Source organism: Leucoraja erinacea, chromosome 10, assembly GCF_028641065.1.
Source record: "Leucoraja erinacea ecotype New England chromosome 10, Leri_hhj_1, whole genome shotgun sequence".
In the NCBI taxonomy this organism is placed as follows: domain Eukaryota; kingdom Metazoa; phylum Chordata; class Chondrichthyes; order Rajiformes; family Rajidae; genus Leucoraja; species Leucoraja erinaceus.
In genome coordinates, this window is record NC_073386.1 from 26,015,087 (window position 1) to 26,034,537 (window position 19,451).

General features: G+C 41.9%; 1 protein-coding gene across 4 annotated transcripts in view; it reads left to right on the forward strand.

Moving 5' to 3' along the window:
• The window catches only part of eps15 (epidermal growth factor receptor pathway substrate 15), a 130,651-nt gene that overhangs the window by 73,522 nt on the left and 37,678 nt on the right, over positions 1-19,451 (forward strand). For all 4 annotated transcript variants that reach the window (XM_055641782.1, XM_055641781.1, XM_055641778.1 and 1 more), the window contains exon 13: positions 5,626-5,698. In XM_055641782.1, coding sequence (XP_055497757.1) covers positions 5,626-5,698 — 73 coding nt within the window. The remainder of the gene's footprint in view (positions 1-5,625; positions 5,699-19,451) is intronic.

Sequence of the window (19,451 nt, forward strand, 5' to 3'; positions counted from 1 at the left end):
GGTTAGGCTGGGATCATTCTCTGCGAGATGATCTTAGTGCGGGAGACAAGTGTAGGAGAGGTGTACTGACTGTGTGGGCAGAACTTTGGAAGTGATTGCCCACCATTCTCAAAAGCCGCTGTGTCTCCCTGTCCCTCCAACTCCAGAGGAATCCGCTCCCCGATGGGCCGCTACGGCGACAAGTGGCAGTTCGCCCACAGCCCGAGCTGCGCCCCCTCATCGCAACCCGGGTTCCTCTGGAGTTGGAGCGGGGCTGGGCTAGAGTTGTTTCTGGCTGTGAGTCTCTGGGATCTCCGTGCTTGCAGTGGGCCTGGGGGTCGGTGTCCTGATGAGGGGGCGCAGCTCGGGCTGTGGGCGAACTGCCACTTGTCGCTGTAGCGGCCCATCGGGGAGCGGCTTCTGGTGGTCCTGACGTCTCTCAGCTCCTGTCCAGGGGGATGACTGGAGACGTCAGGACCAACAAGAACCCGCTCCCCGATGCGCCGCTACAGCGACAAGTGGCAGTTCGCCCACAGCCCGAGCTGTGCCCCCTCATCCGCAACCCGAGTTCCTCTGGAGTTGGAGCGGGGCTGGGCTAGAGTTGCTGCTGGCTGTGAGTCTCTGGGATCTCCGTGCTTGCAGTCGATGTCCCGTTGGTCCTGACGTCTCCGGCCACCCCCCTGGAATGGAGCTGAGACTGGGAACTGTACCGCCCTTGCCCCCTCCCTCTGCAACTGCAAACAACCCCACAGTTCCCAGTCTCAGCTCCTGTACAGGGGGGTGGCCGGAGATGCCACAGCCCGAGCTGCACCCCCTCATCCGCAACCCCAAGACCAAGACGTACCTTGCACACCATCAGCTTCGGTCCCTACGGGGAGCGTGTTCCTCTGGAGTTGGAATGGGGCTGGGCTGCTGCTGGCTGTGGGTCTCTGGGATCTTCGCGCTTGCAGTGGGCCTGGGGGCTGGTGTCCCGTTGGTCCTGACGTCTCCAGTGACTGGCACTGACCTGCTGGCAACTCCGACGTGAAGACAGTGCAAAGTCCCCGCGCCGGTGCAATGGGCGGGGAGCTGGAGAGGGGAGGGAAGGGGTCACACACATGGCCAGGAAGCAGAGGGGTGTAGGTGGGGTGAAACTTAAGGGAGCAACAATCTGCTGCTGCCTGCCCGCTGAGTTAAAAAGTTCCCACGCAAGACTCACGATACACTGTGTATCGTGAGTCTACCGTGGGAACTTTTTAACTCAGTGGGCAGGCAGCAGCAGATTGTCAATTATTAACCTTCTCGCGCAATATACCCTCACCTTCTCTTTTATGAATGGGGATTTAGTTCCCCTTTCTTCGAGGACCGACCGGAGGTTCCGCTGTCACCTCTCCGGGCCGCCCTCGGTGAACGTCTTCAAGGACCTTTCTTCAAGGACTGAAAAAATGTCCGCTATTTGGAGCTTTTCGTTATTTGGAAGTCCGGATAAAAGGTTGTGCACCTGTACTTCAAAATGTACATTATTTTGTTAAAATAACCCTGATGACTTGCTAATGTTTTAATTGTGGCCATCAGTCGGGAAGGATTATTTAGTTGAATCTTCTTTTACTCTTTGATATTTTAACTATGGTAATTTTAAGATTAAAATAAAAAGAATAAAAAACGAACAAAAACATATTCATAAAAATAAAAGGATTTGTTCTACAAAATTTGGATTGTTTCAAAAGGCCGCACTTAATGGCCTAGAAGGCCGCAGGTTCCCCACCCCTGCACTAGATGAATAGTCTCCCAACACACAGAGGCCGATGAACTTACAAACCCTTACGTCTTTGGGATGTGGGAGGAAACCACAGCAGCACGCAGATAGCACCTGGATCTCTGGCGCTGGAGGCAGAGGCTCTACCAGCTGCTCCATTCTGTCTCGACTCATCAAGCCCCAGATCCCAGAATTAAAGGTATTTCTCCAATTCCCTGCTCCAAGGGAGAGATGTCACTTGGCAATGTTAACATTAAATGACAATCGGCCAACTTCATCAAACTGCAAGCAAGCCCAAAATATTTATTGTTTCCAAACATGAATGGGGTGTTCAGGCCGAACAATCTTTCCACCAGTCATGAGGAGAGAATTCTTTCAGCCCAGCTTTATTTCTTCTTTCTCCCCCCCCACCTTTCCTCCCTCCCGAGTACCAACCTGCTCACTGGACACGGATCTCTGTACGTGGCACCTTTCCATTCCTCCGGACTGGATTTTTGGTATTCTGCTGACAGAGATTAACCATCAGGCACACAGTAAATCTCCATTTTATGAGGTGGTTTATCTATTTTCAATCCTGGTGTTTTTGTAACCTTAAAATGCTAATGTTTCCTGACCTACCTGATACGAACAGACTCCTAGGTTACAACAGATTTCCTCTGTTATAACCAAAATCCATTATGAGGTTCGGAGAAACAAGGGTTTACCGTATTGTGATTCGTATCTTACATTGGATACTTTAAAGTATATTCTATCATTTTTTTGAAAAAGTTATATTAAAATAATATTGCCCTTGGCATAAGACTGAAGGACAATCTGAACTCAACTTATAGATCTTTCCTTATTTGATCACAGAATAAATTGAGATAACTGCATAATAAATATCTTCATCATTTTGGTGAGAGCTAGTAAACCGTTTGTCCAAAAAAAAACTTTTTGATTACCATCTTCAGTAATTCTCAGAACCTTATTTGTCAACCATTTAAGACTTGGGGTAAGAAAATAGCTTTATAGAAAGAACTAAATAATCTGTAGTTTATGGTTACCTTTCGGCTATATCCAATGATCTTTAATTTATTGCAGAATATTTTTAAACATTTTGGCAGCCTGTAAACCAGATGCAAAAGACTTATAATAATATAATAATAATAAGTTTATTTATATAGCACATTTATAGTCAATTTTCATTGACCCCAAAGAGCTTTACATAATTTAAAAATCAGTTCCATACAAAGCATAAAGATGGGTTAACAAAATAATAAAATGCATAAACAGGACACAACATGTAACATAAACATCTATCACTGTGGTGGAAGGCACAAAACATTTTGGCCGTCCTCCTCCATTTCCCCCCCCCCCCCCCCCCCCCCCCCCCTTGCACCAGGGTCTCTTCCATACCCCGTAACACTACTCTCTCTCCCAATCCACCCCCATTCGTAACAAGGGCAGAGTCCCCCGAGTTCTCACCTTACACCCCACTAGCCGTCACATACAACAAATAGTCCTCCGTCATTTTCGCCACCTCCAACATGACCCCACCACTCGCCACATTTTCCCATCGCCTCCCCTGTCTGCTTTCTGCAAAGACCGCTCCCTCCCCAACTCCCTTGTCAATTCTTCCCTTCCCACCTGCACCACCCCCTCCCCAGGCACTTTCTCTTGAAACCGCAAGACATGCTACACTTGTGGCTTTACCTCCCACCTCGACTCCATTCAAGGACCCAAGCAGTCACTCCAGGTGCGACAGAGGTTCACCTGCATCTACAACCTCATCTATTGCATCCGCTGCTCTAGATGTCAGCTGATCTACATCAGTGAGAGCAAGCGTAGGCTTGGCGATTGTTTCGCCGAACACCTCCGCTCGGTCCGCATTAACCAACCTGACCTCCCAGTGGTTCAGCACTTCAACACCCCCTCCCATTCTGAATCCGACCTCTCTGTCCTGGGCCTCCTTCATGGCCAGGGTAAGCACCACCGGAAATTGGAGGAAAAGCATCTCATATTCCGCTTGGGTAGTCTGCACCCTAGTGGTATAAACATTGAATTCTTCCAATTCCGTTTTACCCTTGCTGTCTACTCCCCTTCGCAGCTTTCCCTCAGCCCTCGGGCTCCTCCTCTTCCTTTTTCCTTTCTTCTCCCCGCCCCCCCCCCCCCCCCAATGTCAGTCTGAAGAAGGGTTTCGGCCTGAAAAGGCCTATTTCCTTCGCTCCATAAATGATGCTGCACCCCCTGAGTTTCTCCAGCATTTTTGTCAACCAGATGCAATAAATGTCGCTGTTAATATTTGTATGAGGCACCCCACAAATTTACAAATGAGCAATGATACATTAGTGTTGCACGTTTAAAAAAAAAAAAAGCCTGAAACCATTTTTTAAGATTTATGCTTTCATTTCATTTCCTGTCGTAACAAACTGCCATTAGTTTATTGTTATTGATCACCACCTTATTTCAGATGACCTATTCATCACACTCCCTGTGTTGCCTTCACCACAGTAAATTACCCAATCACACTGCCTCACAGGCTTGGTAGCTGTTTTCTATTTATATAATGAGTTCTCTTTGCAAACTGCTTCTGTAGTGTAATTAAACAGTTATACATACCAGCCAACTGCAAAACCTAATGCTTTAAAAAAACAAAAACATCTCAAGTATCTTTTGGGAAATTTGTGAACATCATTTTGCATCCCTTCATCCTGCCAACACCCACCTTTACCCAAAGCTCACTACATCAGCTACTAACTAAATGAATAACTAGATGCATTGTGGAGCGTCTCTCGGGCGAGGTTGTTTTCCACGTGACTGCTATTTCCTGGTTTCTGAAGTGATTCTGTAGAATCTGAAACCCTTGTCTGCGTATGCAGTGAGAGGGGGCAGGCTTGCGATAGTTGGAGAAGATCAGCCTTTGCTGATTGTATGATGCAGGTATGCAGTCATAGGATTCACTCATGACATTCAGTTGATGTGCTTTTGATTTTAAACCCCACACTTGTGAAGCTGAGCTGAGTGCCGAGTTAGAATGTACTGCAAAGATGATGCGAGTAGTAAGAGATTGTTTAAAATCTCCACGGCACCGCTCTCCGCCCAACGACCGGTGAGTCTGAAAATTATCAGGGGTTGGGGTGGGGGGAGGAGAGAAGAGACAGATGTTTGCTATGAAGTTGATTCGAGAGTTGACAGATCAAAATAACATTGTCAGCCATGCCTGTGCCCTGTGAGATTCTCGTTAGTGAGCACTTACTACGAGATGAAATCATGCATGCATTTCCTGCTGTTAGTGTGATATTGTAAAATTTAGAATACATATGAAGAAATTCGTGTGTGATGCAAGAAGGCCACAATACCCATAATTCATGAAAGCAAATTTAACAACATACCAACATTACAGATTTCTAATGAGGGGTTGCTTTTGTGCAGTCAGAATCTCTAAATAAAAAAAACAATTGAATAATGCTTATGTGGAATTTTGAAGATTGTATTTATTCTTTTAAAAATGTGATGTATTGTTATTTATTTTTGATAACCCTCAAAGTGTGCATGTATTGGCTATTTAAAATTTAGTCTTGTAATAAAATGTAGTTTAATGGTGGGATGATCCTTCTAGCTCCTCCTCTTCCTATAAGCTCTAGCTTCGATTAGCCAACAGCTCCATAGCAACAGTGACATTTGTGGTGAGAAATCGTCTCATTGATTTTCGACTCTGTATTTCACTGAACCCATTCTGATATCAGGCATTTTGGTTCCTCACTGAAATTGGGCATTTTATACGTAGTTTAAAAGATTACTGATATCCTTCCCATTCCCTCCCATTGTAAGAAGATGCATTTGAAGGGCGAGAAAGGATTCGGGAGCTGGTTAGCTGTTCCTGTTGTGGCTGATGTCCTTAAATATACCTGCCTTGTCTGCTGGTCTTCCAGGGAGAAAAGCAGTGTGGAAGTGGAAATCAAAGAAAAAGAGGAGGCAATCAAGCAGCGAACGAGTGAGGTCCAGGCAAGTATTAATTGCACCAGTTTTTAAGATTAAGTGAGCAACATCTGCAAAGTCATGGTGCCCTTGCTGTATTTTCAGACTGTTATTCAGAAGCAGAGATTTTGCCAATTTTTATGGCAGTGTACGATTTTATTTTGGATGTCGGTCAGTTACGTCATGCAGAATTTTTACTGGATCCACGCAGTAGCTATTTTTCAAGATAAAAGAATTGTATTTACTGTTAGATTAAATATTTCACAATTTTTGTACATTTACTAAGGCATGTAGATATATTAAGCAGTTTGAGAAATTCTGAATGAAAATAGGGAAATTATTAAAATGTACAATAACATTTCAGCTAAAACAAAAGCTCTTTACGTAATATTTTTGCCTGAAGCATCAACAAACACATTTGATATTTAATTGTCCAGTACCATTTGTCAGATTCCCCGTCAGCATCTGATCATTCTTTGCTCTAAGGGTGCTTACAGCAGTCACCGTAAATTGATCAATAAACAATTTACATGACAGTTTCTTCAGATTGCAAGTTTTATTTGGCTCGGTTACTATGGTATTATTAATGGATATGCCAATACAGTTGGAGAAGGCATAGTAAGGGGTAAACGTCACACTTTTTTGCTGGTTATTAATGATGCAACATCAGATTATGTTAATATCATGACTGCTCCAATGTGAAATTATCTCTTGTAGCATCATACCAGATCTCAAATGCATGACGCAGCCTCATGGGTAGCTCGGAGAAATGTAGTTGCATTGTTATTGTGCTGTAGAATTCAATTCAAGATTAAATATTGCATCAGGTTTGAAGCTGCCTCCTTGAAGCTCTATTAAGAGCAAAGCTAGTAGTTTTGTATAAAATTAGTCTTGAGGTTATCAATCGAATATAATCTGTACAATGTGGTCTTTAATTAGCCCTCCCACTCATTCTGCTCCCTTTTACCTTATGTTATCTTTAAATTTGGCTGCATTATCAATCCATCTTTGGAATGTGCCTTGATGTTTTTGAATGCTTCAAATTAATGTTATTCAGATAAATAGAAATATTTTCAAATTTTGCTTTGCAGTTTTTAAATGCTGAGAACAGTAGGCAATTAAAAAAAATTGCCAACACTAAATCAATAATTTTCTTAGTGTCTACTGCAGATATTGAAGATACGTGATGTAGGGAAATTATTAAATTTGACTGATGATGAATACAATTTTGTTACTTCAGAAGCAAAATTCATTCTGTTAGTCAGATGCCAGATTGTTGGAATGCTTGCAAAACTTATGTTTACATCGCACTGTAATGGAGAGTTGTGATACAGTAACAAGCGATTTTCACACAATGTAGGAAAGATATTACCTCCAAATTACATTTGCGCATCTGATGCCACGCTTGTAAATGCATTTGGAAAGGACTGCCATTGTGTTGGGGGGGGGGGGCACTCTAGTTTTAGAATCCTCTGCCCAGGAGATAAGCCTGCGTTCGTTTGTTTGTTTGTTCGTTCTGGTTAAAGTGCTGAGCACACGGCAGCCAGCCAACAGCCGTTTGTCTTTTTCTTTTTGTTTTCATGTTTAATTTCAAGTTTTAGTGTACCTTGTGTGTTGTGACTGTTGGCAGACCAATTTCCCTCCGGGGATGAATAAAGTTTTATTGTATCGTACAATATTTTCTCTGTGGCACTGCAATGTTCAAAATAAGCACAACAAGCTTTGCAATGCATCTAGTAACTTCTGACGGCAAGGTGATAGCGATACCGCTGACTAAGGCTAAGTAATATTAAAAAAATCATCCCAAATGCCGGCAAGAAGCCTTCAATTCTCCAGAAGAAAAACTGGACTGGTCATCCCTCACAAAGGAAGACCTCTTAGGCTATTATGCCCATACAGATAAATCCTTAGGCAATATTCATCTGCCTAAAGATGCAATAATGTGTAGTAATGTTAATTGTAAGGATATGAAGCATAGGAGAGTGATCTGCTCCATGTATAATGATATAGTAAGCGCTTTATATGTAAGCAGTAAGCCCTACTGCAAGCATAAAAAATAAGACACATAACATCAGGCCTGGCTGCAATAAGTATGTAGCTGAGTATCATGCTGAAGCCCGTGAAGCTACTAAATCATGGGCTATGGCAGGTAGACCCAGACAGGGGCCTGTGTTTGAGTACAAGAAGTTCACTAATGCAAGATATAAGGCTGATTCCATGGCTGAGAAGCTGCTAACAATGCTACTGATTTTTGGAAAGAAGTGAGGGCTCTTATCCAGTTGCAAAACATCTCTACCATGCACTGCAGGTGGAATCTCCGGAACAACTAATATCACAGAGTTATGGCGACAACATTATTTTACTATTACTTTATTCAACTGTGTCCAAGGTGATTTGTATAGGGTGGACAATATTGAGAATAATGACTTAATGGTGATTATATCACATGAGGTGTATCATGCCATGAACAAGCTGTCCAACAACAAAGCAAGTGGCTTGTATCATATTTCTGCTGAACATCTTAAGTATGCGAGTATGAGGATAGCTCATCTCCTTACTATTTGTTTTACTGGCTTTATGATTCATGGGTTGTTACCAGACTCAATGTTGTCTGTTAAGGACAAAGCTGGTAAAGTAGGCAGCCTAAATAATTACAGGCCCATAGCTTTAGCCAGAATATTGTCAAAAGTCTTAGAAAGAGTTATGCTGGATAGAGTAAATTAGTTTGTTAACTCCACAGATAACCAGTTTGGTTTTAAAGCTAAACATGGCACTGACTTGTGCATACATGCCGTAAAGGAGATTGTAAACAAATATTGAGGCAAAAACTCTTCAATTCTTATGTGATTTATTAATGCTTCCAAAGCTTTTGATCGTGTTAATCACAGAAAGCTGTTTGTTAAAATGAGTCAAAGAGGGTGCCTAAATACATTGTGAGAATTCTGGCTTACTGGTATGCCCACCAGACTATGCAAATAAAATGGGGCAACAGGGTCTCAGCCCCATTTGGAGTTAGCAGTGGTGTTAAACAAGGGGGGATTTTGTCCCCAGTCCTTTTTAATCTTTATATTGATGATCTGTCCAAACAATTGAAAGCCTATAATACTGGGTGCATGATTGGTAATGTTTTAGTGAACCATATTATGTATGCTGATGATCTTGTGGTCTTTAGTCCATCTAACGCTGGTCCCCAGCACCTCCTCACTATATGTTCTGTGTATGGTGTGGAACATGATATTAAATATAAAGCTTGTAAGTGCTGTTATGATCTGTAGAACCAAAGAGGAAAAATGTCTAAAATTTCCTGATTTTAAATTGTCTGACAATAATCTTAGTGTCTGTAATAAGGTAAAATATCTTGGGCATTTTATTACAGAACAAATGACAGATGATGAGGATATTTATAGGCAACGATGTATGCCGTATGTACAGACGAATATTCTCTTGTGAAGTTTGGTGCATGTACAGATGTGGTGAAGATGTCACTGTTCAGAGCATATTGCACACCACTCTATACTGCATACCTGTGGTCGAACTACGGAAAGACAAGGTTGCAGAGACTAAAGGTGGCATATAATGATTCCATGAGAACACTGCTAGATGGTGTAGTACTAGTAACATGTTTGACTGAACTTTATTGCCTTCCATCATAGTGAGGAATGCTGATTCCACTGTGGTGGATGTTTATGTTAAACTTTATTTTATGGTCTGTGTGTATTTTTGCTTTTTACTTAGTATGGCTGTGTGGTAACTCAAATGTCACTGTACCTTAATTGGTACATGTGGCAATTAAATTGAATCTTGAATCTTTCCGTGAGACAGTGAGCCGCTGCGCCAATGGTTGAGTGCGTGGAAATCCGCTGAGTCGATTTTAGCGGAAAGCGTGTACGCGGTTGCGGGCCGACCGTTTTTGCATGCGCCTCTCTACGGCTAGCGCTCAGCTCTGCACATGTAGAATAGCGGTTTTCCTCTGTCCCCTAGGCCTACCGTACCGGGGTTGGGGTGGGGAGTTCAATCTGGGGTACTCAGTTCAATTTGGTAAAATGTGTTATTGTATAATTTTAAAAAATTACAGTATAAATTGAAGGTAAACAAGCAAGCAAATGGTGTCATTTCAAGTTATAATTAACAAAAAATTATAAAATTTCCTGTGTAAACTAATTAGAGTAAACCAACAAGGAACAGGTATCATGTTACAAGTAGGTGTAGGTGTAATATAAAATATTTTCAATATGACTTAAGTGTAAACTAGCAAGGGTGTCATTTTAAGGTATAATTGTCACACATTTTCTGTGTAAATTAAGAAGTGACATGCAAGTAAAATGTTTAAGAAGGAACTGCAGATGCTGGAAAATCAAAGGTGGACAAAAGTGCTGGAGAAACTTAGTGGGCAAGGCAGCATCTATGGAACTAAGGAAATAGGCAACGTTTCAGGTCGAGACCCTTCTTCAGACTGTTGTGACAGTGGGGGGGGGGCGGTGGGAGAAGAAAGGAAGAGGCGGAGACAGTGGGCTGAGGGAGAGCTGGGAAGGGGAGGAGAAAGCAGGGGCTACCTGAAATTAGAGAAGTCAATGTTCATACCGCTGGGGTGTAAGCTGCCCAAGCGAAATATGAGGTGCTGCTCCTCCAATTTATGGTGGGCCTCACTCTGGCCATGGAGGAGGCCCAGGACAGAATGGTTGGAATGGGAGGGGGAGTTGAAGTGCTGAGCTACCGAGATACCAGGTTGCAATTGTTGAGAGAGCGGATGCAACAGATGAGGTTGGAGGAGGTGCAGGTGAACCTCTGCCGTACCTGGATAGACTGCTTGGGTTCTTGAATGGAGTCAAGGGAGGAGGTAAAGCAACAAGTGTAGCATTTCCTGCGGTTGCAAGGGAAAGTGCCAGGAGAAGGGGAGGTTTGGGTGGGAAGGGACGAATTGACCAAGGAGTTACGGAGGGAGCTGTCTCTGCGGAAAGCAAACGGGAGGAAATGGGAAGATGTGGCCAGTGTTGGGATCCCGTTGGAGGTGGCGAAAATGTTGGAGGATTATTTGTTTGTATGTGACGGGTGGAAAGTGAGGACAAGGCGGATTCTGCCTTTGTTACGAGTGGGGGGATGGGGAGTGAGAGCAGAGTTATGGGGTATAGAAGAGACACTGGTGAGAGCCTCATCTATAGTAGAAGAGGGGAACCCCCGTTACCTGAAGAATGAGGACATCTCTGATGCCCTGGTGTGGAACACCTCATCCTGGGTGCAGATGCGGCGTAGGAGGAATTGGGAGAAGGGGATGGAGTCCTTACAGGAAGCAGGATGGGAAGAAGTGTAGTCCAGATAGCCATGGGAGTCAGTGGTTTTAAACTAGATGTCGGTCAGCAGTCTATCACCTGCGATGGAGATAGAGAGGTCTAGAAATGGTAGGGAAACGTCGAAAATGGTCAAGGTGTATTTGAGTGCCGGATGGAAGTTAGTGGTGAAATGGATGAAGTCAGTGAGTTGTGTATGGGTGCAGGAGGTAGCACCAATGCAGTTGTCGATGTAGCGGAGGTAGAGTTTGGGGATAGGGCCATGGTACGTCTCAAACAAAGATTGTTTGACGTACCCTACAAACAGGCAGGCATAGCTAGGGCTCATGCGCGTGCCCATAGCCACGCCTTGTATTTGGAGGAAATGGGAGGAGTCAAACGAAAAGTTGTTGGGGTAAAATGTGTTATTTTAAGATACAATTTAAAAAACGGTATAAATTAAGGGTAAACAGGCATTTCAAGGTATAATTATCAAAAAGATTCTGCACCCTGGACCCCCATCTCTCTTCCTCTTTTTTTTTCAGCTTTTTCCCGTCTCAAGCCTGTCAGCCCAACCTGCTTTTGATTTCTCCAATAGAGAGGAGTCTGTGAATAGTAGTAAATGTGACTGGAAATGTACAAGTGAATCACTTCTTTACCTGAAAAGCTGCATGGATCCCTGGATGATGGGAAGAAGAGTGGTGAAAATGTAGTTGTAATGGGAAAGTGGCATGAGAAAGTAATGGTTGATGAGTGAAACAAAGTCACAAAAGGAATGGTTTCTTTATTTCTTTTACAATACTGAAGGGGATGAGTGAGAAAGTCTGAAGAAGGGTTTCGGCCTGAAACGTCGCCTATTTCCTTCGCTCCATAGATGCTGCTGCACCCGCTGAGTTTCTCCAGCATTTTTGTGTACCTTCGATCTTCCAGCATCTGCAGTTCCTTCTTGAACACTGAGTGAGAAAGATGTCTGGTGGTGACATCTCTTTAGTTGGTATGGAAGGTGGTAGCCAGAACTCTGTCCAGTAAAATGATAATTCAATAACTTGACCAGCAACCAAAGAGCTGATCCTGAGATAAGAGCTTGAATTCTACTATGTCAGTCGGGAATCTAAATTCATGTAATTAGATAAATCTGGAATTTTCAAATGCTTCTCTACTACAAAGAACAAGCAGCACAATGATAACGTATTTCAGTTAGCAAGATACCACCATTATTTGTTCAGTTTAGTACAGTAATTAAAATAATAATTAATTCAAACTACACCAAGAAGTGTTATCCTACATCATCAGCAAACTAGATTCGATCCTAACCTCGGGTGCTGACTGTGTGGAGTTTGCATGTTCTCCCTGTGACCGCATGGGTGTCCTCTGGGTGCTTCAGGTTCCTCCCATTGCCCAAACACGTGGATTTGTAAGCTAATTGATCTCTGTAAAATTGGCCTGTGCATGTAGGGAGTGGATGCGAAAGTGGCATAACATTGGGGACTAGTGTTTTAATGTTATAGTTTATTGACACGAGGTACATTGAAAAGCTTTTTGTTGCATGCTAACCAGTCAGCGGAAAGATTATACATGATTACAATCGATCTGTCCTCAGTGTACAGATACATGATAAAGGAAATAATGTTTAGTGCAGGAAAACTCCAGTAAAGTCTTATTAAAGGTAGTCCGAGGGTCTCCAATGAGGTAGATCGTAGCTCAGGACTGCTCTCTAGTTGTTGAAGGGATGGTTCAGTTGCCTAATAAAAGCTGGGAAGAAACTGTCCCAGAATCAGGAGGAATGTGTTTTCACACTTCTGTACCGCTTGCCTGATGGGAGAGGGGAGAAGAGAAAGTGACCAGGGTGAGAGTCCTTCTTGATTATGCTGGCGGTCACCCCATACCGTGAGTTGGCGACGAGGTGAATAATTTAAAAAATGGGAAACAAAAGAGTCAGAGGAGCATTTCAAATGAATACAATAGTAACTGATTACAAGCTTCTGCTGCAGATGATTCGTGTAAAGAATTATCTATCAGTGTCAGTGTCCAAAACATTTAATTTAGATTTTGCTTCCCTTTTATTATATGTAATCTGCTTTTAGCTGTAACACAATTATTTATAAGTGGTTACACAGTGAAAATGGTCAGTTAAATATTGGGTATAGTTGTATAGTGGTTAAGTTACTTGACTAGGAACCAGAGGTCTGGACTATTGATCCCGAGACACAAGCTTGAATCCAATTATGTGAGATGGGGATTTTATTTCAGGTAATTAAATAAATCTGGAATTAAAAAAAAAAAAAGCCAGTCTCTTTAATATTAATTGTGAAACAATTGTACCGTTGTAAAGGCCCTGTTGGTACTCTAAAATCCTTCAGGGAAATAATTGGCTATCATTACCAGTCTAGTTTATTGTCTCTTCAGTCCAGGGGCAATTATGGGTAGGTCATAAGTGCTGGGCTTGCCAGCAAAGTCCACATCCTAAAGATGATATTAAAAAATTATCTTTATTATGGGTTGATTATTCTATTTGTTCCAAATTGGATATAGTACGGATGTATTATGATAGCTGAAATTAATTATCACACTTTTAAGGTTTTGGAAAAATTAAGTTAATCCCATTTTAGTATTTGAGGAAACTATTATCAGTTACCTGTTTCAAAACTGATGAATTGATCCTAAATTTCCTTAGTATGAAGAATTATTCCCAATGGTAGTAGAAAATCCCTTTCTGTATGTTGGAATTTTAAAATATTTCACTTTGGTGGCAGTCATTCATTTGTAGATTTGTGGCTGATTTGTTACTTCAGGTGCTGACTATTCTCTTGAGTAATCTCTCGAGTCTCTGCTGCTATTTTCTTGCTGCTTTCCCTTAGAATCATCTTTGGAAACGTAGGTTGCCTGCGGCGTTGGTAAGGTTGCCTTTGGAGCTGGATGATGACCTTCAGTAAATTGTATTTTAGGTGGAATAGACTAATTTCAGACTGCAACCTCTCAGTGAGCAACCATTGCATCAGGGAGATTTGTAAGGTTCTCTACCCAGGAGGAACTGCCAGATAACTTTCCCTAATGGACAAAATGAATGAGCATCAAGCTTTTTGAGCTTCTTGTTATGTGCTTTACACTGCATTGATGTTGTCTGCATTATCAGATGATCACCTACATCAATTGAAAGGGATTCATTCTCCTCAGCATAGAAACATAGAAAATAGGTGCAGGATTTGGCCCTTGGAGCCAACACCGACATTCAATATAATCATGGCTAATCATCCAAAATAAGTAGCCCATTCCTGCTTTCTCCCCATATCCCTTGATTCCATTAGCCCTAAGAGCTATTGCTAATTCTCTCTTGAATACATCTTGCTGGTTTCTAACCTGCAATTGTTTACCTATGTTACAGGTAGCCGCCACAACTCATTCATTTTTCACTATTGTTCTCCAAGTGCTAACTCCCTGGTTGATTTTTGAGTGCCCAGAGATATCCTTCCTAAACATGATTTGGAGGACGTGTCAAGAAGTAAAGCTGAACTTCAGTAGGATGGGAGCCATCGTTACACCTGGTACTGACTCTAGTTTTTTTTCCAGTGTCCTATCTTATGATGCTGCATCATCCTGGACTGGTAAAAGGTGAAGGTGCTTCCATATATTCAAATCCTGCAGTGATGTAGAACAAGATGAGTTTTTAGTGTGAAAGGAAAGCAATGAAAGACAAATAACAGAGATGAATAAAAGTACCTGCTTGTTTCTGCTACCCTATATGTTTTAGAAGAGGTGTCTAACTTGGGGAGAAGAGGATATTTTGTGAGAAACTCGATGGAACATCGCCTTTTTACCACTTTCATAATTCTCTGACCATAAATGGTTCAACTTAAAGAAGTGTGGAATCTCTATGCCTTGACATCCTGTTAAATTTTATCTACATCTAAATGTCTTGTACCTACATTAGAAAGAAAAAATAATAATGTAAGAACAGGCTAAAAAACATTTTGCTTACTGTGAAAGTGATTTGATTTTCTTGAACTATTATGAAATTAATTGCTTTGGTGCAGGTTTATTATTGTCATGTGTACTGAGGTACAATGAAAGGCTTTGTTCTAGATGCTATTGTCAAGCTCCAGTGCAATAGGTAGAGCAAAGGGTAACATACATGGTTATCAGCATTGTAGCACCTCAGTTCCATGGCAAAAAGTTCAATGTCCACAATGGGGTTGAGGTGAATTGGGCTGCATCCTTGCTTGTGGAATGACTGTTCAGAATCCTATTAACAGAGAGGAAGAAACTGTTCCTGAGTCTGGCGGTGTACTCTTTCAAACATCTGTAGCTTCTGCCAGATGGGACAAGGAGAAGAAGATATGACCAGAGTGCAACAAATCTTTTATTATGATAGCGGCTTTTCTGAAGTGGCATGAAGTGTAGATGGAGTCAATGGTGAGAAGTCTGGACCGTGTGATGGACTGGGCTACATCTACAACTCTCTTCAATTTTTTTGCGGATTAGGGCACAGCTGTTCCCAAACCAGGCCGTGAATCAACCTATGCTTTCCAGATTAATTTCCGGGATGGCGGGACTGCAATATGACGAAAGAATGGATCGGCTGGGCTTGTATTCACTGGAAAGCTCCTTTGCCTTGCTGACATAGAGGGACAGGCTGTTTTTGCTAACACCATGTTACTAAGTTTTCAAGAGGGTAGAGTCGTGAACTGCGCACACAGCCTTGAAATGCTTCTGTCTTGATGGTTATCGAGGAAGAAATGTTGCTGCCAATTCATACTGATTGTGGTCTGTTGATGAGGAAGTTGAGAATCCAATTAAATAGGGATGAGCAGAGACACACTTCTTTGAGTATGATGCTGTTGAACGCTGAACTGTAGTTGATGACCAAGTGCCTGTGTTCTTATTGACAAGTGGTTCAATGCAGAATGGCGATCCAACGAGATCGCTTCCCCTGTTGATTTATTGTGGCGGTTGGTTAATTGTGGGGTCCCAGTCCTTACTAAGGTTGAAGTTGTATGATAACCAACCTGTCATAGCACTTCACCACAGACATAAGTGCCACCGGTCGGAAGTCATTGAGGCATGACCTTCCTCTTCTTATTATTGATGTCTTTTTAAAGTAGCTGGGAAACTCAACCCTAGTAATAAGAGATTGAAGATGTTCGCAAAAACTCAAGCCAGTTGGTCCATCAAGGTTTTAAGAATGTGGCCAGGTACACCATCAGGACTACATATCAACAATATATATGAGCTGTCCTGGTCCTTGCGAGACTGGAAATATTTGTGAACCCTCTCTTTGTTTTATGAGGCGAAAATTAAAGTTATTCTTATTCGTTTGGAACTCCAGAGATAAAGAAGAAATGAATAATTCCATATTACCTGGAGTGTGTGAAGCTAGAAGTGCCAGAGCTTTCAGCACTTAGTTTTCACCATGCATCACTTGAGAGGCTGGCTACTAAAATACTAAACACCATCTGTCTATCACCAATGTTCTAAATGAAGGTTTTAGAATGGTTCGAGCATACTATAATTGCATGTTGTGAAGAGGCTGCAGGGTCTGTAGAGTTCATTGTGGAGCTGCGGGCATTTCTATTATATATGAAGATCAGAATCTAGAATGAAACCGTTGATACAAGGATGTGAAAGAATGTGACAAGATTTAACATTTTGTGATCAGGAACTCTGTACAATATACAATTTTAATGAATTGGTATCAATTATTTATTTTATTTTAAGTGGTGACCTACTGGCTCATGATGTGGAGTCACAGGCTGTGAGGAAGGTTGTCAAAGTATGTGGTGGGATCTTGGAGTCCAGAATTCCCTAAAAGTGGCAGTACAAGATAATAAAGTGGTAAAGACAGCATTTGGTATGCTTGTCTTCATTGGTTGGGGCTTCGAGTATGTGAGTAAGGAAGTCATCATGCAGCTTAAGCTGCATTTTGAGTATTATATCCAATCCAATCCAACTTTATTTGTTAAGCACTTTAAAACAGCCAATGTTGACCAAAGTGCTGTACAGAATAATAAACAAGACATCATAAACAGACACCATAACAGCTCACATGAGGCGCAAAAATTACATATGAAATACAACAATAAATTAAATGACATAAAACATGAGTAAAAATAATAGCCACGGAATAAAAGCAATCAAAAAATAAGAAATTAAATCAAGTAAATAAATAAAGTCGACATCTTACTGGGTATCAAAGGCCAAGGAGAAGAGATGGGTTTTAAGAAGTGATTTAAAAACAGACAGAGAAGAGGCCTGTTTAATGTGCCTGAGGTTGCCTGAATGCAGGAACTCTGGAGGCTTTGGAAAGGGCGCAGAAGAAGTTTACCAGAATGTGGCTTGGATTAGAAGATATTAACTATCAGAAGAGGATGGACAGACTTGAATTGTTTTCTTTGGAAAGATAGAGGTTGCGGGAACCTGATAGAAGTATATAAAATTTATGGGAGGCGTGGATAGGGTGGAAATATCAAAGATTAGAGGACAATATAAAGTTGAGAGGGTAAAAGTTTAAAGGAAAAGGGCATGGCAAGTTTTTAAATTGACTTATTGTTGACTGGAATTGGAATATTTTATTATACTGGGATCTTTTATTCATATGAATTTGTTATCACATAGATTAGAAATAATTTATTAATGGCTAAACTGTCAGTTTATCAAAATCTACATCAAAGTTGTCATAATCCAAGAAATATACAGAACAGAAACAGGCCCTTGGGCCTAACTTGTCCATAACGACCACGATGTCTACCTGAGCTAATTGGTATTGCCTGCTGTTGGTCCATATCCCTCCAAACCTCCCCTATCCATGTACTTGTATGAATTACATTGTAATTGCATCTGCTTCTACAGCTATTAAGGCTGCTCAGTCCATGTATCCACCATCCTCTCTGTGAACAAGATGTCCCTAATCGGATTTAAATGTATCCCCTCTCATCTTAAATATATGTCCTCTAGACTCCACTATTCTGGGGTAAACATTGTGTCTATTCACTTTATCCGTCCCTCATGATTTTATATACCTTGCTAAGTTCAACTCTCAACATCCTATGATCCAGGGGGGAAAAAGTCCCAGCCTATTTCATCTCTCCTTCCAACTGAACCCATTTCTGGGTGAATCCACATGAATCCTTTCTGCGTACGTTCCAGCTTAGTGATCTCCTTCCCATAGGTAGATGACCAGATTTGTACACAGCGCTCCAGTGGGGTCTTGCCAACAATTCATACAGTCGTAACTTCCCAACTCTTGCGGTCAATGCCCTGACCGATGAAGGCATGCGTGTCTAATGCTGCCTTCACCGCCCTGTTCACACATCACTACTTTCGAGGATCTGCATCACTAGTCTCGGTTTAACCATGATTTACATGGCTCTGCCATTTACTATGCCAGTCCTGTCCTGGTTTAACTTGCTAAAATGCAACACCTCATACTTGTCCAAGTTAAATCCCTGGTCCTCTTCCAAGTTGATCTCTGTTCTCTTGTAATCTCAGAAAACCATATCCAATCTACACCATGCCATCAATTTTGGTGTCATTGGTAAACTTGCTAACCATATCAGTGAGCAAAATCATTAAACATTAGTCGACCCAACACTGATTCCTGTGGTTCACCATTGGTCACAGGCCTCCAATCTGAAAAACAACCCTCCACTACCACCCTTCCACTCCAAGCATCAAACCAATTTTGTATCAAATTAGTTAGCTCACGCTGGATTCCATGTGATCTAACTTGGTCAAAGGCCTTGCAAAATTTCAAATAGACATAGTCCACTACCTCGCCCACATCAATCCTCTTGGTGACCTCCGTAAAAAAAAACTCACCCAAATTTGAGAGATGATTTCCCACGCACAAAGCCATGCTGACTATCGTGCATCAGTCCTTGCCTTTCCAAATACTAGTAATCATGTTCCTCATAATCGCCTCGAGTAACTTTCTCACCACTGATGTTAGGCTCACCAGCCTTTAGTTTTCTGGCTTGTCCTTGCAGCTCTTCTTAAATATAAGCATAACATTACCTACCCTCCAATCTTCTGGTACCTCACCCATGCCAGGGCTCTCACTTAACTTATTTTCTCTGTTGCCAGCCAGGCAACCTTGGCAGCTTTTTAGGTTGCCAAATTACAGTTTAGGTGGTCATTTAAGATGGCTTTCATGACACGTGCGATAATGTGCTCGGACGAAGAGCATAGTTACCAGTCGGAATTAGGGTCAATGAAGCATTCACATATTATTTCTGCTTCAAATAAAGTCACAAACTAAACATATTTATCAATCAAGACATGATATATACCACAATGACATGCAGCAAAATTACAATACAGTATCTTATCTCTTTTTACATGTTGCAATGAATGTAATTTCTATTATTTCTTTCCACTTCCAAACAAAAATCTGGTTGGATTATTCAGCGTATGATCAACCTCAGTGAGACCAAGTGCAAGCTTGGCGATCGCTTCGCACAGCACCTACACTCGGTTCGCAATAACCAACCTGATCTCCCGGTGGCTCAGCACTTCAACTCCCC